General features: G+C 39.0%; 3 protein-coding genes and 1 pseudogene across 3 annotated transcripts in view; 1 reads left to right on the forward strand and 3 right to left on the reverse strand.

Annotated features, from left to right (window-relative positions):
* LOC143714603 (large ribosomal subunit protein eL19-like) overlaps positions 1 to 16,899 on the reverse strand; it is a 76,078-nt gene extending 59,179 nt beyond the window's left edge. The window contains exon 1 of the mRNA XM_077205829.1: positions 16,894 to 16,899. Within this exon, the coding sequence (XP_077061944.1) occupies positions 16,894 to 16,898 (5 nt within the window). The 5' untranslated portion in view covers position 16,899. The remainder of the gene's footprint in view (positions 1 to 16,893) is intronic.
* LOC143714601 (uncharacterized) overlaps positions 1 to 23,170 on the reverse strand; it is a 212,932-nt gene that overhangs the window by 72,349 nt on the left and 117,413 nt on the right. The window lies entirely within an intron of this gene.
* Positions 9,157 to 14,151, forward strand: LOC143714516 (uncharacterized; annotated as a pseudogene).
* Positions 13,316 to 21,346, reverse strand: LOC143714602 (uncharacterized). The gene is made up of 7 exons (XM_077205827.1): positions 20,666 to 21,346; positions 17,168 to 17,433; positions 16,863 to 17,053; positions 16,474 to 16,564; positions 15,873 to 16,075; positions 14,343 to 14,710; positions 13,316 to 13,917 (listed from the first exon to the last, which is right to left on the reverse strand). The coding sequence occupies exons 3-6, from the start codon at positions 16,957 to 16,959 to the stop codon at positions 14,460 to 14,462; spliced, it is 642 nt and encodes a 213-aa protein (XP_077061942.1). The 5' UTR covers positions 16,960 to 17,053; positions 17,168 to 17,433; positions 20,666 to 21,346; the 3' UTR covers positions 13,316 to 13,917; positions 14,343 to 14,459.

Here is a 23,170-nt window from a genome sequence, read left to right on the forward strand (position 1 = left end):
TGAACTTGCAAGGTGACGAGCACACAGAACGCTGCTGACAGTTTGAGACGATGTGTTCTTGCGGGTATTGCGCAATACCCTCATACAGAACTCAAACATTTACGACTCGCCATACATTTTCGTAAAAATGCCAATATCTGAAATCTTCACAGTTGATTTCTCGCATCCAATGTTCTCAGAAGTGAATTGAGTGATGAAATAGCATACGAAATTGTATATTTTAGGAATCAAACGAAATATGCTACAACTCTGCCTCTTTTCGTCAACAATAAAACGAAATATTTTAGAAAACACCACTGCCTCTTTTCATAAAAAAAAAAAAAAAAATACTTAAACATATTAGCCTAAATGGCCACACAATTGTGGTTCAGGCAACGTGTACATTAATTATCTTCACTGCATATTTATAACAACATGAAATATTAAAACACAACCCTGCTTCTTTTTTATTTTATTTTAAAAATATGAAACATTCTTGATTTGTATTGCCATTTGTCAAAGAGAGACAGGGTTGTGTCATTTTGATTTTACATATAGTGAAGAGAATGTTAAAATAAATATAAAAATATATATCTATTTTAAAGTATATAAAATAAAAAAACAACCCTGTCTCTTTTTGTTAAATGTAATTTTTACTGATCAATAATATCCAGTATAAAGGTATAAGAAGCTAACTTACAATGAGAAATTAAGCAAACAATTAGGCTACAAAGTTAAATAGCCTAAATATATAAAGTTATGAAACTTCACTTTGCCCTCAGCCAAAACGATTTGCCATGGAACAAATATAGATTAATGAGTGTGAGACCAAAGATCGACACGACGAATATCCGTCATGTTTAGAGACACCAGAGCCAGCGGCACACGTCAGACGCACTAGCCGAGGCAAAGCTGTTCCAGTCGGGGTTGATGGGCTTTGAACACCCGGTGATCACCTGGATCTCATAACTCCGAAAGCGTCAGATACATTTTTCAAATAGGCGCTATCTTTATAAATAAACCACAGATTTGAGCTTTAAACAACTACATTCTCGCCTGAAACACTCTTAAAATTACATTTCATGACACAATAACAGTAGTATTTTGATATTACGCGGGTTTTCTCCTCTGCTATTGACGCTTGCTGGTTGGTGCGAGATGCATTCTGGGATACCTGGCTGTCTCAAGTCCGCACAAGTCACCTCTCGATGCATCCTCGGTAAACGGGGCGGATCAAGAACACATCCGGGGATTTGAACTGGACTTGGCTAGATGTGAACTTTGAATTGGGACAGTACTTGGGCAGCGACTGATGACGTTTCACAAGTCCACAAGAACACAAGTACAGACAAGAACGCATGTTGAGAAACGGCCACTGTCTATGGGTATTCCTGCACAACCGGAGGCTGCAGTTTCAGGACCCCAGTTTTAGGATCGCAGTTTCAGGACCCTAGTTTTCTGTTACAGTGCCACCTACCGAACTGGATCACCGAAAACACTCATCATTTAACCCCTTTCGTGGCAAAGAGCACAGACGGCCCCAGATTATTGTTCAACATTCATTATTCGTTAAAACCATAGACTGTAAAAAAATATGGACGTAGTATCCATGACGTCACCCGTAGGTTTCTGAAGAGCGTTTTTGAAGCCTAAAGTGGGCGGAGTCACTCGTCGCCATCTTGGAAGCGCGTCACAGTGCGTCACTCCCGGATAAGCGAAAATGGGCAAAAAGGCGGGACGTGGGTGGTGTTGAGGTGCCTGGATGCTGAAACTACGCCCGCCTAGCTCGACGTGATCGAGTTTGCTCAGGCTAAGCTAATGTGCTACTGGCCTCGCGCTAAAGTGACAGCTGACTTGAAGTAGACCTAAAGCCAATAGTTCAAGTTTATGTTTTTGCCCTTGGAAATACTATAATAGTTAAAAGACATAACTAACCATGAGACTAACGTGTATTGTGATGCATTATTATTCTCATGCAGTAACTTACAATATTTGCTCTGAGTGTGTGTGTGTGTGTGTGTGTGTGTGTGTGTGTGTGTGTGTGTGTGTGTGTGTGTGTGTGACAGTGATAAATGCGCATACATGTCAGTCAGCGCGGCAATGCACGTCAAGTTCGTAGAGAGCTTTATTCAGTCCATTTTAAATTCTGATAGATATTACCTAAGAAGTTCAAGTAATGCACTAGAAATCCGCGCTCATTTAAGGGACGAAAAGAAAGCACTGACACCTGCAGGATTTAATCTGACGGTAACGTTACTTTTTATTGAACACTAAAAGCATATTATAACATAGTCTATCTGCTCCGTAAGATCAACGGTAAGTTACAGCAGAACGAGTGTGGCCTCTATACCTTAGACGTTTTTAAATCTGAACTCCAAAAAGCAACGATATTGTCAGACATCCATGAGTGCATGTTCACAGAGGAAAACAACTGAAGAACAGCGCTGGTTGTTCTCTCGATACTCGACAACGACGGAATCCAACGGCGTGGGCGAAGGTATAAGGGCGGCGTGTAATAAACTGTATGAAATAATCCCGAAAAGAGTACAAACACGGCAGAGATGACAAGTTCAGCAGCTGGAATCAGCTGAGGTGACATGATGGCTAACAGAGAGCAGACAAACGGCTAGTAATAACAGCAGCGGCAATCCACCTGTCACTCAAGTGGCCACGCCCTTGATTATGCAGGAATTTAATGCTTAATATAATTTAAACGGATGAGTTATAAAAAAATTCACCCCCCTCACAGTTGTCATGAAGGGCAAAATTAGCTGTATAGACCAAAACAACTTAAGGCACCAGGCTGTAAACATAATTTTTTCGGCTGTAAAGTTGGGCATTTTTCTTCATTTGTGGTGGCAAGTGGTGTCCCTCTACTTTACAACAGTTGAAATGAACTTTAAATACCAATAAATTATAAAATGTTTTCATTTTTGTATTCTGTAGGATAAACACAATTTGTGCACTATTAATAAATAATTTTTAGTTTTAAAATACATATTTAATTGAGTTTGAGAGATTGCATTTATAACAAAATATGTATGTTCCCACCCTATCTCAGAGAGATATCATGGAATTTAATTACAACAATATAACATTTTTAACAAAAAAAAATGGTTATATTATAAATATAGTTTTTATTTAACATGTACAATTTTATTAAATTGTTTTAAAAAATACATATTTTGCAATATTCACGAAAAAAGTAGTGTTCCCCAAATTCATGTCTGTGGTGTTACATCAATGGATGTCGCCCCTTTAAGAAAAGGGGGAAATCTGTTTGGACTACTTCCTGTGTGTAAAGGTCATTGCAGGTGCTGGTTGATCTGAGGGGTGCATGGTGAGTACATTCTTTCTTATTCATTTTCTTAAAGTTAGCTAAATTCCTGACAATTTCATGTGTCGCACTTTGTTAGTGTCTGTGGTGTTATGTTGATAACTTGCAGATTTTACATATTTTAATAAAAAATTTGATAAATGCATACTTATTAATATTTCTAGAATGTCCTCTGATCTTGAAATCATCATGATGGCAGCCTCCATTTTAGAAAAGTCTGGATTTAGGCTAATTTGTCTGTGGTGTTACTGTCTGTGGTGTTACTGTCTTTCCTGGTAACACCACAGACTCTATAGTAACTCCACAGACAATATACCAATAATGTTGTATTTTTAATACAACACACAGGACATCCGTAATCATATAATTACTTGTAATCCTACTCATGATTAATTTCATTATTTTGCTCAATAAACTTTTAATTGTTAAACCTTTTATGCAATATGTCTGTGGTGTTATATTACGTCTGTGGTGTTACTTCAAAACGTATCCGACATTTCTTTCCTTCAGAGCCATTTAATCTTATAATTTAATGTTTTTAGACTGTAAAATCGTTTTAATATTTTAGAAGAAAGACTATAAATGTAGCACAGACCATTTTTCCTGCCTTTTTTATGTATATACAATTTTAAAAAAAAAAAACTTTTCTTTGGCAAAAATAGGGGAAGATGAACAATTAAACATTTATTTCAAAAAATTATATTTAAATTATCAATGAAACTGAGTCCTTAAAGTAATTTATTTATTTATTAATTATTACCTAAAGTTGCATATGCCTGTTTATTTAGAATTAATCAAAATGTTACTTAAAATATTGGTAACACCATAGACATAAGTGGTTGTTTCACTAGTGTTTGATTCAAATTATTTAAAAATCTAAATGTTATTAAGCTTCAATTTTAATTGATATAGAATATTAAACTAATTTTAAATGCATAGCAATACATTTTATTAAAAGAAAACAAACAAGCATTTTTACAATTTCTGCCTCTCATTTGCCACCCCAATTGAAGAATGACCAGTCAGCCTCAAGCGGCCAGTCGATGAATTGCAGTTTAATTCACTTCCGTGTTGGTTTCAAGAGGGAGACAGGGAGGTTGCCGCTTGGTTGAGATGCAGAATACTAAAACGCTCATTATGGTTTAGCATTCTCTCCCATATAGTATACATAACTTCCAACCCAACTTCAGTCGTGCACGGGCAGGGGCAGCCCTACTTATTTCACATATTTTCTAACCATCACATCACTTTGGCGTTCTGAGTGAGCGGCGCTTAATCTTCATAAAGCTTCGAACCGGAAAAGGACAACCGGCTTCCGGTTCAAACCCGCTATGAATCATGGGTAAATTCGCTAACCAGGAAAAAGGTGAATAGTGCGGCTGGCTACGCAATACTCGTTCCCTAACTCAGAGAACTGAGGTTACGATAGTAACCGAGTAGTTCCCTTTCGAACGGTCACTTCATATTGCGTAGCTATACGCAGTGGGGACGCCATGCAAAACGGCGCACTGAGTAACTGGCTGCCACGGCAACTCAGGACCCCTGAGCATAGCCTACAGAAGCCATAACCGCATATAGTATAAATAGACCAGACACCGTCAGGTCTAAAATAGTACACATCAGTTAGAAATAACCCAACATACTACACCAATGAACCCAGACACTGTCGGGGTTATAGTATATGAATATATAACCAGTCAAGTGGGTTTATATATGAAATTATAACCGGCCAAAGCGGGTTTTATATATGTCATATAACCGGCCAAAAGCGGGTTTTATATATATATATAACCGGCAACAGCGGGTCTATGCATGAAATACAACCGGCCAGCAGCGGGTTTTATATATATATATACACAGGTCCTTCTCAAAAAATTAGCATATTGTGATAACGTTCATTATTTTCCATAATGTAATGATAAAAATTTAACTTTCATATATTTTAGATTCATTGCACACCAACTGAAATATTTCAGGTCTTTTATTGTTTTAATACTGATGATTTTGGCATACAGCTCATGAAAACCCAAAATTCCTATCTCAAAAAATTAGCATATTTCATCCGACCAATAGAAGAAGTGTTTTTAATAAATAAAAAAATGTCAACGTTCAAATAATTTTGTTCATGTGGCCAGGCTGATGGTGGCACTAAAAGAGGAATCACCACCAGAATCTAACTATCCGACAACGCCACCTGGGGACTTCCACCCCAGGAAATGCTCTATTTCTGCTTTGACTAACCCTTTATACAGAGGCTACACAGGTTTATTGAAGTAAGACAGAGACGTGGTTCCAAAAGAATAACTTATTTATTGATAATCGGTAACTGGAAGTGCCTGAAAAGAGGATGGTCAATAATACAAATAAATAATCAAATTACAAGGGAATATAGAAGTTTATTACAAATTCGGCAAACAAGTAACTTATTTTATTTATAACAAAACACACTCCCAATTATTACTGATTATTGAAATAAACAAAAAGACAGTGGGCCAGGGCCAGCTGTGGGGAGGCAATCTAACTAAGAGGGTGCTCCAGGGATGCGCCAACTTATCCACCGCATGTGCCCACTGCAATCGATAGTCACTGCAAACCAGTTCACTGCAAATCGTGTCCCCAGTGCTATTAACACTACAATCAGTGAAGGAACCCACACTAGCGTGCCTAGCCTCTACCACAAGCCGACCACTAGAACCACTGAAAAGAACAAAACAACAAGTTAAATAGTTGGTTATATCTAAAATACAAGCATAATCAACTAGGGAAGTGCCACCCGGAGGCACAACAGCTGGGGTGTACCAGCAACAATTATTACAATCCTTATTTAACAAAGGCAAAACAGCAGCTGACAACCTACAATTAAAAACACATGCATATATGCAACAAATTAATAAAAGTAAATAACAGTTACCTCAGGTAATTATCATACCCTACTTGTTACTCCTTAAGCTTCTTATACCTTAACACAGTGTGTTCTGTAAGGAACAATTCATCACGCCACTCCAGACAGGAAACCTTGGAATCAGCCAAACCACATAAAACAAGCGGGCAGCAGACTGCTGCAAAACATACAACCTCAGTCATTGGGAAAACCCAATAAAACAGAAGACACGTTTGTTTTACTCTCACCTACCTAAACGTCACAGAGGGTTCATGTGGCAACCGACAGACAGGAAAAACAGCAAAGAGGCAGCCATGATACTACAGCTGCCTTAAATAAGCCCAGCTAATGAGGGGGGGTTTGACCTGGGTGGAGCTAATTTGATGCTCTAGAGGTACACTCAAGAGCAAGGCTAAACACCTGTAAGTCTGCAAAGAACCACACACCACTACATTCAGTTATGCACTCAATACTTGGTCGGGAATCCTTTTGCAGAAATGACTGCTTCAATGCGGCGTGGCATGGAGGCAATCAGCCTGTGGCACTGCTGAGGTGTTATGGAGGCCCAGGATGCTTCGATAGCGGCCTTAAGCTCATCCAGAGTGTTGGGTCTTGCGTCTCTCAACTTTCTCTTCACAATATCCCACAGATTCTCTATGGGGTTCAGGTCAGGAGAGTTGGCAGGCCAATTGAGCACAGTAATACCATGGTCAGTAAACCATTTACCAGTGGTTTTGGCACTGTGAGCAGGTGCCAGGTCGTGCTGAAAAATGAAATCTTCATCTCCATAAAGCTTTTCAGCAGATGGAAGCATGAAGTGCTCCAAAATCTCCTGATAGCTCAGGGATGCAAACAGCGCGCTTTTCGGCGCCTCACGCTTTTTTCACGTGGGTTTGGGTGACTTGGGTCTGAGACTGAGAGGGTCTTATTATAATTTCACAAAGTCATCTGAAGCCATTCCATAGCTTAATGTGAGGGACAGAAGTCTATTTACATCATTAAATTAAAGTTTAAGGAAACTCGTTTTCCCTCCTCTGCGGCTGTCAATCATTCTCCATTCAGTATAACAGCTCGCGCGCCTCGTCCGGTTACAGCAGGATGCACGGTAAAACTCTCGCTCCAATATGATATATTCACATTATAGTGCTTGATCTGTTGATAAAAGTCTGTGGATTTGCATAAAATTACTTTATTTTGTGTATTTGTATATTATGTTTGTTGCTGTTTTTAAACGACTCGCTACCGTGCCTGTTAGCACAAGGACTATGAATCGGCATCAAACGCACAATAACTGGAATTTAAAACTGTGAAGAAACAAATGATAAATAAACTGTTCGACAGATATACACTAGGATTTGTGCGCTCGACATTTCTTCGCTTTGTGCCGTGAACTTTTAAATGCGCACTTGTGCAGCGCAGCGCTGCACACTGTGACTCCATGTTGCTTTGAGCACATCATTCTGCACCCGCGATGCGCATACGCGCTTTGTGCGCTCTGTTTTGAAGCGTTCATGATTTTGCGCACTGAAAGATTATTAAAAGCCTATATTTTTTTTATACCTATCATGCACAATACATTTAAAATAAGTATAATTTAATTGTATATTATTTCTGTGTAGTGTGGAGTCTAGGCTATATAAATATATACACTTCTGAATTCTTGACATTCATATATAAATATAAAATTGTGAAATGTATGATTGCATGATTGAATTTTATAAGAGTTCTAATAGTAATTTGTTTTTATTAACATGTTTAGTTGTTATAAAATTACTGTGCAGATTTTTTCAAGAATTACTTTTTCCTGCTGATTTATACACTCATTAAGTTTAATAAAAATACATAATACATTTATGTAATATTTAAACGTGTTAACTGTAATCTTACACTGCAAAATGATAACTTACAAAGGATTAAATTCATCACAATTATGGATATTTGCCGCGGGGCGAGGGCTTCGATAACCTCTCTCTTTTTTGACCATACATGTGTTTGCATCCCTGATAGCTAGCTGCATTGACCCTGCCCTTGATAAAACACAGTGGACCAACACCAGCAGCTGACATGGCACCCCAGACCATCACTGACTGTGGGTACTTGACACTGGACTTCAGGCATTTTGGCATTTCCTTCTCCCCAGTCTTCCTCCAGACTCTGGCACCTTGATTTCCGAATGACATGCAAAATTTGCTTTCATCCGAAAAAAGTACAGTGCTGCTTCTCTGTAGCCCAGGTCAGGCGCTTCTGCCGCTGTTTCTGGTTCAAAAGTGGCTTGACCTGGGGAATGCGGCACCTGTAGCCCATTTCCTGCACACGCCTGTGCACGGTGGCTCTGGATGTTTCTACTCCAGACTCAGTCCACTGCTTCCGCAGGTCCCCCAAGGTCTGGCATCGGTCCTTCTCCACAATCTTCCTCAGGGTCCGGCCACCTCTTCCCGTTGCGCAGCGTTTTTTGCCACTCTTTTTCCTTCCCACAGACTTCCCACTGAGGTGCCTTGATACAGCACTCTGGGAACAGCCTATTTGTTCAGAAATTTCTTTCTGTGTCTTACCCTCTTGCTTGAGGGTGTCAATGATGGCCTTCTGGACAGCAGTCAGGTCGGCAGTCTTACCCATGAGTGCGGTTTTGAGTAATGAAACAGGCTGGGAGTTTTTAAAAGCCTCAGGAATCTTTGCAGGTGTTTAGAGTTAATTAGTTGATTCAGATGATTAGGTTAATAGCTCGTTTAGAGACCCTTTTCATGATATGCTAATTTTTTGAGACAGGAATTTTGGGTTTTCATGAGCTGTATGCCAAAATCATCAGTATTAAAACAATAAAAGACCTCAAATATTTCAGTTGGTGTGCAATGAATCTAAAATATATGAAAGTTTAATTTTTATCATTACATTATGGAAAATAATGAACTTTATCACAATATGCACATTTTTTGAGAAGGACCTGTATATATATGTGAATATGATTGTGCGCAGTAATATATGACAAGACCATCGACGGGTCTTAATCATACCGAAAGCACCTTCGCCTGCAGGGAAGGCACTTCCATATTATAGAAACTCATAAATGTGGAAGGCGAGGACCAGCCGGCCGCATCACAAATATCACTAATGTTGATTGTTTAAGACTACACCACTGTACTAGACCTAGGCTATTTGATGGTAGACAAACAATTGTGTGCCTGTGTATGTGTGTGTTTCAACAGACTGGATCAATGTATGGTCGTAAAATGATGACAGGCTACCTGTCCTCAGTTGGGGTACGTGCAGGGGAATGCCGCGTTGGGAGTGTTCTGAGGGCAGCCCATACCCCTTACCACGAAGAACGGCGTCAAGTATGTCTTAAATAGGCTAGTCCTGAATTTTATATTTTTATAGACAGGGTTTTGCCCAATAGGGTCTGACTGCAGGCCTCCTATGTGGAGCTCAGACATCTGGCTGTCTCAGGCATCTGGCTGTCATCTTATCTGTCAGGATGTAAATGTCAAGGTTTTTATGGCAAACCCTTTTACCATTTATTCTTTAAAACTAACTAGTTGCTATTTAAATGCTACTAGTAGCCTACTTATTAGTTACTATTAACTATTCCATTAACTACTACTGGTATTCCCGTTTTACTAGTAACAATTGATTAGATACTAGCACCTTTTATTTACTAGTAGGCTAACTATACCATTAGTTACCAGTAACTAATTGCACATTTTTGCCATTGCAATCTATGGGGCTCTGTAGAGATCACCTTTTCATTAGTTACTAGTAACTATTCGAATAGTTATAGAATAGAATAGAAAAAATTTGCAATTAGTGACTAGTAAGTAACTAAAAATAATTACTAGTAACTAATGGAATAGTCAATAGTAACAAAAAATTAAGTACTAGTATGTAATCAATTGTTACTAGTAAAACGGGGATAGTTTCTAGTAAATAAGTTCTAGTAGTTTTTTAAATAGCGACTAGTACGTTTTAAGAAATAAATGTTTGAATGGCTTTCTATAAAGGTTTAAGATAACAGATTGGGATGATACACCTCCTGCATTTCATTAGCCAACGCAAAGTCATATCATTAAACCGTCATATAGCCTAAGTTAACATTAAAGTTTAGCAGTTAAAATACCTTGCACAACATAGTATTTTAAATCATATCTTATATCAGCATATTCTGAATCACAGTCAACCAGTCGTGAAATCTATGGCATTAGTCTTTGTGTTTTGTGGCCTTTTAACCATGCACATCCAGATAATATTTTTCAATTAATTCTGTGCATTATTGTTTCAACTTAAATATTTGACATGAACTGTTTATATATTACGGTGGTTACCTTTAGTTTACAGAGTTGTGGGTGATTCTGATGTAATTTCCGTCCTGACAGATGGGATGAGTCCCACAGAGGTCTGCTGGCAGACCCTTCTGGCCATGTAGCCTACCATGCCCATGTACCTAACAATACCTAGCCTATATCTAATGCTGACTAATATATTTTATTGCTTGCATAGGGTTCCCGTAACTTTAACCCAATCCCATATAATGCTGAGTATATGGGACACAAGATGCACATGGACCAAAATGAGAAATTGGTCATGTTTGGAGTGACTCATGTGATTGCTGTAGATGGATACAGCAAGAAAATTGTTGCAAATGCAACTATGCCTGTAAAAAACAATCTAGCCATCTATGAAGAGGTGTACAGGTCAGTGTTGTATGTTATGTTTGATCGAATATATTAGATCAATTGTAATAATATTAATAATTGAGCGTTTATTATGTTTCATATGTGTAGACCTGCAGTAACACATTATGGAATGTGGGATCAACTTCGTGTGGATCATGGCAAAGAGTTTTACCTGTGCCTCTACATGTAAGAGAGGCTGTCAGAATTTAGACACAACCAGCAAAGACAGCCATACCTCCAAACACAGTCAACAAGGGTAATGTCGACCATCTGCATCTGCATTATGAAACATTGGTGAAAAGTAACTAAGTATATTAAGCAAAGTAATTCACTTAAGTACAAGTCTGTGGAACTTGTACTTTACGTGAGCATATCCATGTCCTGCTACTTTATACTCCACTACATAATGAGTAATCTAATAATTTCAAATATATCAATAACCTGGGCAATTGTCAAGAGTGGTTACAATCAGTACTTCAGATAATACTTATTCTAGGATTTTGAATACAGAACTTTTTCTTATGATGTTTTCAGCATTGTATGGTCTTGGGAATTTTACACAACAAGGTTATTCTTAGTCTATTCACTAGTTCCCAACTGTTAAAAACATAGAAACACATTGTTAACAGACCTCTATCATCTCCTTAAAAAAAAAAAAAAAACACAGAATCACACAGTGGAAAGGATGTGGCCAGAAATTAACAACAGAGTGAATTATCCACTAAAGGAGGCCCTCATCCAGCTACAAGATCAGGAAGCAATAGATATGGAGGACAGTCTGACAAGGTTCTGCACATCTAATCTGACCTGCCAGATGTGCCAGATTGGCATAAACAGATTTGTGCAATCATGGAATGCTCACAGGATTCCAGGTATGTAACATTTCCCTTACAAGTTATTCAGTTTAAGAGTTTTATCATTGTAAGACTGGAAAAACTGGAAGGACTTTAAGAGAGGGCCACTCTCTGAGAAAACAAAGGAAATTAACATTTGAACTCCCCCTCATGCACTATTGAGACGAAGGTCTCACCTCCCTCATCCTAATCTACATTTCTCTCCCCCATTCTTCATCCTGGCAGAGATCTCCCAAACTCACACAAGAATCTAAATGGTTTAATGTGAATGATTATCATCGAGTTTTAGACATGTTTGGTATTATTTGAAATGTCTCGGTGCGACTGGTACAAATGTCTCATTCCCAAAGAAGTAAACCAAAAGGTAATAAAGTTCTTAGGAAGTTTAGAAATATCTTCCACACTGGAGGGTATGTCTTTGAGTTAACACCTTCTGACCATTTGACTGAATGCTAATTTTCCACTGCTAGCAAATGGTGACTTACAGGTAAATTTCCACTGTGGATGAGGTTTAGATTTGAAATGAGGTCTGGGTATATAATGAAACGCAGCGAGAGCTCGGGGCCTTTTCTGTATTTGAGATCGGCCCGTGAGGCTGAGAGTTGCGAGACTCTCAGCCTCACGCATTTCTTGGCGGGCAAACTTTTTCCTCTTTGTTCTAGAGCATTTGATGTTTTGCATTGATTATCTTTGAATTGATTATGAAATTGTAATGATACATTTACCTGACATATTAAATTGTGATATTTGATTATTCTAATTGAATTTGACATTATTTTCATTCAAGAGTTTAAATAGAATAGTAAAACATTCGCTCACATTTAATGATGCACAGATATCATTAAAACCCTTTTCATTTATGGAGTCAGATGAAATAACGAGTTAATACATATGAGAAAATGTATTGCATTTAACCAAAAATACTTTGCCGCGGGAAAAGACAGTAATAAGCAAAGACCTTCACCTGTATTATTGGAAACCCTCATTGGACCAATAAACAGGCTTACATCATTGAACATCACAACAAACATTTCTTGTTTTGTTAAAGAGAGAGGGATACCAAATCACCTAGCAGGGACTGGAACACCAAGAAAAATCACAACCGATCTTCTACCAGATGCCACAGTTGCAGCTGACATGTATGACAGGGACATGGGATCCTCCCTCACCAGAGTATCTTCATTCGGAAGTGACCCCTTTCTGTCTGAGGCAGACAAAGTGAGAGCAGAGCAGCACTTTGCACATTATTACCCTGACCTTTCAGTTATTTTTGACAGTGCTGTCAATTACAACCATGCTCCCTTTAAAGAGGCCTTGATCTACCTTATTGATGTAACAAAGACTTGTTCCTAATTACATGTGCACTGGATTGTAAGGAGCCTTGTTACAGATTGCTGGACATCTGTGTTTTTGGACACCATTATGCAGTTACTACTACAACAGTAGAGGGTGTAAGTATACTCTGATAGTATTTACCATCCAAGTTTTACTTTATATGTGTATATAAGTGTCACTATAAAAATGTCAACTGCCTATTTTGTTACCATTAATAAATCATTTTACTGTCATTGTATCCATGTTAGACATTATTCACAGGTTTGTTTTATGGAGAAAAAATATTTATTTTTCTTTTGTACAGAAAGAATAATCAGAGACACATAAATTGTGTAAACAAAGTAAGTCCAGCTTCGCAAATCTCCACAGAAGAGCCTGTCACAACATATTGCCACATTTAGGCCTACTAGCTCTTATAAAATCACTGTGGGCTGAGAACAATAATGTATCATAAAAATATCTTGCCACATTTAGGCCTACTAGCTCTTATAAAACTACTGTAAGGTGGGAACAATGATGTAACATAAAACATTGTTACATTTTCTAGCTCTTAAAACTCCAGAGCTAAGAACATCGATGCAACATAAAAATCAATCCTCAATATCAAAAGTATTTATAACATGATATAACACTGACAAGTAAGGATTGGTGGCAAGCAGAAAAGCAGCATTTACTCTTCGCGTGCCAGCTCTCTCATGACATTTACTACACCAGAAAGGCCAGTGACTCTGTGAATGTTTATGGAAAAATCCTCTGCTCGACACTTCAAACACATTGAGGAATTCTGAAGCCACACAGTAGTGCAGGATCTGCATCCGACCAAACTTCCACAGCATGCTGCAAATACTGGATCTTCCATGATTCCTGCCAGTGTAAGAAATAAATATTAGAGGTCTGAAAACACAATACAAGATATACTAGATGAAGAATGAAAAATATTTTCCAATTGAATATCAGACAGCATTTCAAAAAGCATCCTTTATGTAACTGAGTCTATGTATGGCATATTTTCAGTGAGAAATAACAAATTCCTTTCTCTGTCTACAGATGCTCCAAGCACACCCAGTACCACTTAACATCACAGATGTAAATTCCTGAAGTATGCTTAAGTAATGGCTCTGTTTTTATGGATTGGTTTCCTTAATCTCAATTGGCTATACAAAGAGCACCAGGAGCAGGACACTTAAGCTTTTAAATGACCACTGCATCATAAATTCCACCAAACAACAACAATATGTTTGTCAGGGTGAATACATATTTTTTTATGTCTTTCTAAGGACAAGACTTACCTCTGCAAACCAGACAAGTGAATGTATCCCTAACATTCCTGGACTGTTCTTCAGTCAGTACTAATGTTGTGTTCCTGTTTCGATGGACCACGTCAGAGAGTCCCTGAATGGCAGTTGTCACCTCAGACAAACCCTGAGCAGCCAGGACAAGCTCCTCGATCTTCTCAAACACACTGTACACCTCGGGGTTCCAACAGCCACCTCTGCTGGACAGTGCATCTTCTCCTCATTGGACACCTGCACCTCAGTGGCCCATTGATCCAGGAAGCCACTTGGGGTATAAAGACCACAGTCCCTTACACTTGCCTCCCGCTCAAAGTCCTCACACACACCATCACCATCGTAGACGTAACACAAGCTGGGCTCATCTTCAGAGGAGAGAGGCAGAGATGAACGGGTATTAGAGCAATACTGAACCACTGCATATAAATCCCATTTCAAATGCTTAGATAAGCAGACTGTTATAACTGGTAGCAGTTAATCCCATCCTCAGCCTTAACCTTGACCCAGTGGTTCTCAGACATGTTCAAGTGGCGAACGACGAATTTTCAGACCACCTCTACTCATCTGCCTCAAAACAATTATGTACAGTTTCATGTAATGGAAAACAAATCTTGATTTATACTCATTTGAAATAGTCTAGCTGTTTTTTTGTTTGTTTGTTTTTAACACTGAAATTTGGTACAGTCACTTGTTATTTTTTATTGTTATCTGCCTTGGATTAAGGAATGATTGTATTTTACTTGGGAAAAAGGTTCTGAAATAATATGCAAAAAAATGTTGATAAATAAATACTTGTGTGGGTAAGTAATAACTAGTTTGTGTTGTAAGTTTAACAGCTTAAAATATTGATGATAAAAGTGCAGTTTTAAAATGATCTCACTTACTGTAGCCTACATGTTGTCATAAAAAAGTAAAAACAAGAAGAATATTTGAATATTTGAAAGGGAATGCTAAATAAATTACATGTTAGCAATCTGAAAAATATGCAAATAAATAAATAATTTTGATAATCAATTATTGCAATAATAATAATAATAACAACTTTAAAGAAGTGATAATATAACAGGAGTAAAACATTTTTCCTCTAGGATTAAAAAAACAGCTGATTTAAGTAAAGGACATTCTTTTTAGATTGTCATAAAGATTGTTTAGAGCACTCATTGTTTTACTTGGCATTACTTCACAGTGTTAATAAATGCTCTATTTTTTTACTGGCTTTCAAACAAGGACAGTCATAAATCATCATTCATGATGACAGATTGATTATCTTTTATTACTGTACTTCATGTATCAGCAGCCTAGTCACATTTCCAGCAAACTGATCCCCTCAATTAAAATCCCACTGCCATTATCAGGATTGATTTATGGATTGGTTTCCTTAATCTCAATTGGCTATACAAAGAGCACCAGGAGCAGGACACTTAAGCTTTTAAATGACCACTGCATCATAAATTCCACCAAACAACAACAATATGTTTGTCAGGGTGAATACATATTTTTTTATGTCTTTCTAAGGACAAGACTTACCTCTGCAAACCAGACAAGTGAATGTATCCCTAACATTCCTGGACTGTTCTTCGGTCAGTACTAATGTTGTGTTCCTGTTTCGATGGACCACGTCAGAGAGTCCCTGAATGGCAGTTGTCACCTCAGACAAACCCTGAGCAGCCAGGACAAGCTCCTCGATCTTCTCAAACACACTGTCCAGTCCACCCTCATCATCTCTGCGTCTGTGAAAGAGAAACGTCACATGTATATATGAAATAAATAGAAACTGTTCATGTATGCAAATGATGTGACATGCCATTACATTCAGATTGATTATGGACACAGAAATGATTGCTTTTGTGCCAATCAAATATTGCATAAAGTGTCCATTGACTGAAGCCGTCCAATTGTAGGAGATATAGTTGTATCGAAGAGTTGTGTAGAAAAGACTCAGATAAACATGGCAGTGTTTCTGGACAGACTGACAAAGAAATGTGCCATTATTTCAGGTGCTCTTTGAATATGTTGTATCAGACCAGCTCTGCTCTTTAATTCAGGCCATGCTTAGCCTTTTACAGTGCCTGATGTCAGGAGGAAAAACTGAGGGGGTGTAACAGAAGCCACTGGTAGTCCGACTTACGAGATTCTTCGCCTCTTTTGTTGCAGAGCTTGGAAATCAACCTCTGGTACAGCCATGATTTTTCGCGGATTCTGCTTCCAATAAAAGGTGCCTAATTGAGTACAAAATATACAGTATGTATGAATAAAATCTTACTCTTGAAGACGGACATGTGAATGCATATTCATTTAGTTTTTATCTGAAATGCCAAAGGTTTGACATTGTTTATGGCTCCAGTTTCAAATCTGAGACTTTATAAATGTTGATGTGACAATTAATAGCCCAATATATTTGCCACTTAGCTGTGAAGCAACTTAAAAGTTCATGCTATTGTCACAGTACATTTTCAAGACACAGGGTTACCTAAACTATAATTTGAGATGGTAAATAAAATTGTTCAAATGAAGCACCTCTTGTTCCTTCTGAGTCCAATATTTCCACTCCATTGTGGTCTGTCAGGATGAGTTGTTCATTGCTTCCTAAGGCATCTTTTACTTTGGCAATCATGGATGGGACACTGGCCTCCTGCTCAGTAAATTTTACAACCACCAATCTGCTGTTCACAAGCTTTCCACTCTGTACCTCTCCCAGACTGACAGTCCTGGAATTCAGAACAACCAAATTTAGGTTCATTCAAAATTTTGAACATACAAGAGAACATTTATATTTATATTCTATTGACAAGGGCATGGAAATTGAAAAAAATGTGCCTTACCTTGTAAAGTATTTCAAGGATTGAGCCCTGGCTGGCACTGAGGGGCTTGCTGAGCTAGCCAACCTGGAGAAGCGAAACTGGCCGCTCGTGGAAGTAGTAGGTAGTGGCCCTGCAGCAACGTTAACACCTGCATCCAGCACAGCCCCGGCCCCGTGTACTTCGTAATGGGCCTTGTCCCTGAGGTCGAATGAACTGAAGTGGCCCTCTGCTCCAGGGAAAACTGCCACATTGGTATCGTCAGTGAGGTACAGGCTCTGGGTTGGTACCTAAAAAGAAGTAAGATTTAGGCAAAATCCTGGTAATGGAATTCAATAACCGTATCCATTATTGTTAGGTGCATAAATCCAGTACTACTATCGGTTGCTAGTTTATTAGCTTCACCTAACGTAAGCTAAAATTAATGTAATCCAATACAACAGTCCTGCAAAAAAAGCATGTACAGTTATTATAATGCAAAAGTTATAATGTCATAAAGTTTTACATTTTTGTTGAAACTGTTTTAGAGAGACATTCCATCAACTGTATGATCATTTTAGAGGATGGAGCTTGTGGTGCTATTGAACTGTATTGCCTTAAAGGTTAACTAAACCCTAAAACAACTTTTTTTAGTTAATGATCTGTAAGACTGTGGCTTTATTAATGCTGTTCATTGATTCAAGTATTTTTTTTTTACATTTGGGTATAAAGTGTTTTAATTCTATAATATATGGTGTAAAAACGTCTGAGTCTTGCCCTCTTCAGGTTGAACTGTGGCTACTGCAGTTGTATTTTCCTATTAGAAGTTGTGGTGCCCTGTGAGGGTACCAGCTAACCACGCCCTTGCCTACAGAGAGACACGTCTCAGGTGCACACCCCCCTCCACTGGGCGCCGCCCGCTTTTCCAGCATTTTTTTCAAATATTGCCAGTGGGTGGAGTCAGGCTCTGACCAGGGGTTTAGTTACCCTTTAAAGGTTGTATCAGCGATTTCAGGCCCAAACATAAATGATGACATTCAGTGGCGGTTCTAGAGGGGGGGCCAGGGGGGCCCGTGCCCCTGTGACAACAAGCTTGGCCTCCCTTGTGGCCCCCCTAAATGTGGAGTGTGAAATATTTTTTACAAAACTGTTTTTTTGCTATCGTTGTTATCGTTGTATGCGTATTTTTTTTTTTATTATTCTATCTTTGTCGATTTGCTTGTTCACGTGACAATTCGCATCACATTCGCGGGAATCGCGGCAGAATAACGTCTGTCTCCTGCACGCGAGAGAGGAGAGAAGGAGAAAGCTGGTCAGTTGCAAGTTCATTCTTTATGTGCGTATGGGGTGTGCGATATGCATTGTCTATTATGATATTGTAATCAATGTTTTAACTGTATACGAGGCACTGTGAGCTGACATCGCGTTTATCTCTCGTCCTTTCACTGCTGTGTGCGGTTCATAGGTAGGCTATGTCCCCAAATTAGTTTATGTCTTATATTTATATCATATTATGTTCTTATATTAGAATATCAGATCAGCAAGAGTGCCGTTTTCCCGTGCACAATTGCAACTGTGATATTGATGTTTTACAACAGTTAAATTAACAATAAGTGAACATTGGGAGTTACTTTTTAGACACAATATTGTCAATATTGTTTGTTTTCCCTTTATTTCGCCGACTAGAATTTCAAAATGAAACCGTAGCAGAGTCTCAATGCAACAGACAGCGATGATTTATTGACTGAAATCCGCGTTTTGAAAGAATCACTTGCTCCTTTCCCGAATGAATCAGCCGTTTGAACGAATCGGTTGAATGAATGAATCCCTCAACTCACTTATGAAGACCGTGACTTGCCGCCGCCTACTGGCGGTTTTAGTTTCATATTTAAAGTACCCTTTAATTAGAACATTACAAATAGAAATCATTTCATATTTAAATATTGATTTAAAAAAAATCTCATAGCTTTATTTATGCAATTATAAATGGAGTGTAAATATATTAATGCCGCTTCTGTGTCACCTCTGCACTGCAAAGATGGATATTGATTAAATTATTTCATTTGACTGGTAACAGTGGTACTGTATAATTAAGTATTATTGTATAAATAAGTATAATTACTGTATAATTTGAATGTTAGTATTTGACATAAAAGGTGATTCATAACTCTAAATAAGTTTAGAAAGAATGTCCATATATAGGTGAAAATGCCCCTGGAAATCAATTTAAGGTGGCAAATTAAATTAATAAAAAATGAATAAAAAAAATAATTTCAGTCCCTGCTGTTAACTGACCACTGCATAGAATATTAAAAAATATGAATATCTTTGTAAGTCTGCTGTCAACAACAGGCCTAAACCAGCCATGGCACCAGCACAAAAACACAATCAGTAAAATATCATCTAATTATCAACAAAACATTGAAAATATTGAGATATATTTTTGTCAATATTGCACACCCCTAATGTACGGTATGAATTTTGATTTCTTCAGGTCTTAAAAAGCCTTAAATTTGACTTTGAAAAGTGTGCAGGAACCCTGTAAACGGTTAGTAGTTACCTAGCAAGTCAGTTATTTTCAGTAAATGAATTAATACGCTTCTTGGTCCCCATTGCTTTTGCTCTTTAGTTCTCACCAAAATGAAGAGAAAGAAGGACATCATGTCAATTACAGTTACTGTGACTAATACTGAATATGTAATGCAAATGTAAAAATATAATGGAAATGCAAATGCATTGTTGAATGATTATAAACATGGTATTTTGCCTGTTAATGCCTGCAGTGCAGTGCAGAAAATGATATGACAACAATAAGGTCTAAATGTAACTGGCCCCTCTAACAGTACAACTGGCCCCAGGTTGGCCACCCCAGTTGAAATGGTCTAGAACCGCCACTGATCACATTCATCTAATCTTTCCTAACGATCCGCTAGCTGCCCGCCCCATAAGCAGGCCGTCCAAAAACCGCGTCTCTGTAGGCAGCCTAGGCTCTGAGATCTGCACACAAAAACAATTGGTTTCACCAACCACCAAAAGCAAAATAAACAGTGTTCCAACCAATCACCGACAGGGGGCTGGTGTTGTGAGCATAGACATCAGTCTATATAATATCTATGGTTGTGAGGTTTTGCTCCGACTTCGCGTGCAGCCGTGCACGAGGTTTTTGGACGGCCTGATTATGTTTGGGCCTGAAATCGCTGATACAACATTTAAGTTACAGAATACAGAAAGTTACAGGTACACAGAAACACCTAACTTAACTTATATGTCATTGAGCCTATCCTAATTGACACGATTACGGGTTGGAAAAATAATAGAAACGCCTCTCTGCACAACACAATACTTCAACATCACCACTAACTAACACCTATGCGGCTACCAACTAAATTAGCTGTCACAGTTACTTAACAGTTCACCCAATGTCACACATTCAAAACATAATGCTAGCAAACTAGCATTCATTAACTTTAGTTAGCTAGCTAACGTTACTATCTTTAGGAGATAAACTGTGTGAGAATAATAAGCAACGTTCGATTGCCATACCTGAAATTTTTTCCACCGTCATGTCCTCCTCTCTCAGCGTCACTCTTTTGGCGGCGCTGAAAAGCACAAACGATGGATCCATAATGCACTGACTGAGTGACACTGCTTCGTAGGCTTGTTACCTGTTCTACATGGTTGGAGATTATCCACTGCGCATGCGCAAAACAGAATTGACGGCACCGTGGGAAATGGGAAAACAAATAAAGAAAAATAAAGACAACCTAAATTCGGCCCATTGTTTCGTTTTGGTTTCCTGGTTTATTATATTTCCCGTTTCGAGCTGAAAGCAATGAAACAAACGTCAGTTTTCATATTTTGATAATACAGAAAAACAAAATATTGATTCGTTATTTTGTTTTTGGTCTGTCAGATTAAATGGAATAATTGAATGATCGGATGATACACGGACCGGGGTCAGGGGATCTCTGGATAATCCGTAATTCATTTGTAATTATAAAACGAAAATACCGTTTTTCTGTTTTTTGTTTCAAAAAGAAAAAACAAATAACCGTTTTTGGTGTCAGAATCAAAAAACGAAAAACCAATTAAAAACGGCCCGTTTTTCGTTTTTTTTCCCATCATTTTATCGTTATTCCTTTTTGAACAAAGAATGAAGAGAGTCTTTGAACTTCAGTCAATTTGTTTTTCGTTTATAAACCAGAAACGGAAGTCACGTGGTCTATTCCTTTTTTGGAAGCGAAAGTAACCGGTAACACTTTCAAAATAAAAGTAGGCTAACTATAGTTAGCGAGGTGATTGTAGACTAAAACTGAACTAATATAACGTTTTTTAGTACTAAAGTAGCACTGGGTGTGAAAAAAACACTTTAGTTAACTGAAATAAAAATCAAATATTAACTCTGGCTGTTAGGGAGAATTAAACATTTGTAAGTCCTTTGGTGACCTGTGACTTCAGATTAAGACAAGTGAACTCATTTTATATGTAGCTTAGGATAGCAGGTAGCCTATTTATTTATAAGTTTCTATTATTTAATTCACATTTTAGTTTTGTAACATATTTATAGCCCTTCTGGCTATGTGGAAGCTCAACCAGCAGAGGTCTTTCTACCCCCTTCTGTGCACCGACTCTTTCTGTGGGACAACAGGCAACAAGCGTTTGACCTTTTGACTTGTGTTTATATCAAGAGAAGAGAAGGCAAGCACTGCTTAACACAAGTCAAAAGGTGTTTTTTCTATTAGTTTGCGCACCTCGGTGCGTAGAACATGTGAACACTCCTTTCTCACTTTCGTCTCGACCACAGTCGTAAAACGTGGTGGTCTGCGAGCGAACTGGAGCGAGTATCCGTGCTTTACTATATTCAATACCCATTTCGGCATATCTGGAATGTTTTCCCATGCCGCTGCGTGTACAGATATGGGCTGAATACAGGCTAGGGGCGGGCCGCTGTGACGTAGGTACCCGGCCAGCGAAACGCCTGACCTCGTAGCTCTCAGAGGCGCGGGCGCGCGCTGAGCAGCTGAGTGAATGGGCGCGTGTGTGCTTACAACAGCGCGCGCTATGTCTGTAAAACTCGCAGCCTGAGCTGGGGTTGTGTTTGACACTGTAAGGACAGTGTTTATAAGTGGCGGTGCATAAACAGTGGTAGGCACACGCGTCACTTTTATAATGTTTCCCGCTTTTACTGGGGATGAATTCATAACTGTGTGAACAGTGCTTGTGTGTAGTGGTGCGTATATGACCGTAGGCACATGATCTACATTCATGGGGCGCGCAGCCTGAGCTGGGAATGAATTTGGCACTGTTTTGACAGTATCTGGGAATGCACACTTTGTGGACATGTGAACCCTTAGTGACAGGCAGAAAAAGACTCTTTTTGTGTTTTCTGTGCGTCGCCGTAAAAACGGCGTTTGTTTGCAGATGAGCGAGCTCTGTGACTGGCCCATTGACTGCTGTATGGACATTTCCAGCCGCCTGTGAGGGGACTGGGAAATGTTTGAACTTTTGCGGAGAGAGTGGTCCGGCTTTTGCGAGACACGCACTCTCTCTTCTCATTCCTGTGGCTAGGACGGCTTTCGAGGCTCAAGGTTCAGCACAATCTTGGGCCGAGGACCCCGTCGCTCAGGAGGCGGCTTGCGGTTGTGGGAGCGCGAGAGGCGTCGAGCGTCAGCCTGAGGCGCGGGCTGAGAGGCGGTGGGAGCTGTTCTAGCCCGCTGCGGCTGTGGCGGTCTCTGTCTGCTCTGCGATGAGCTGGAGCGCTTGGGCAGGAAATGGCGCATAGCTTGTGAAGCGTTCTGGGCCTCAGTGAAGCATTCGGCGAAACCTTTAACCGCCGGTCCAAACAGCCCGCTGGTGGAGATAGGCGCGTCGAGAAACGGCGCCTTATCCGCGTCCTTCATCTCCGTCAGAGTCAGCCACAGATGGCGCTCGAGAACAGTCAAATTAGCCATGGCGCAGCCAATAGACTGGGCGGTGGCCTTCGTGGGTTGGCAGAGCTATATCAGTTGCGCTGCGTAGGTCCTTAAAGGCTTCGGGGCCAGACTCGTC

Source organism: Siphateles boraxobius, unplaced genomic scaffold, assembly GCF_051911475.1.
Source record: "Siphateles boraxobius isolate OS27281-9 unplaced genomic scaffold, OSU_SipBor_1 55, whole genome shotgun sequence".
NCBI classification, from domain to species: domain Eukaryota; kingdom Metazoa; phylum Chordata; class Actinopteri; order Cypriniformes; family Leuciscidae; genus Siphateles; species Siphateles boraxobius.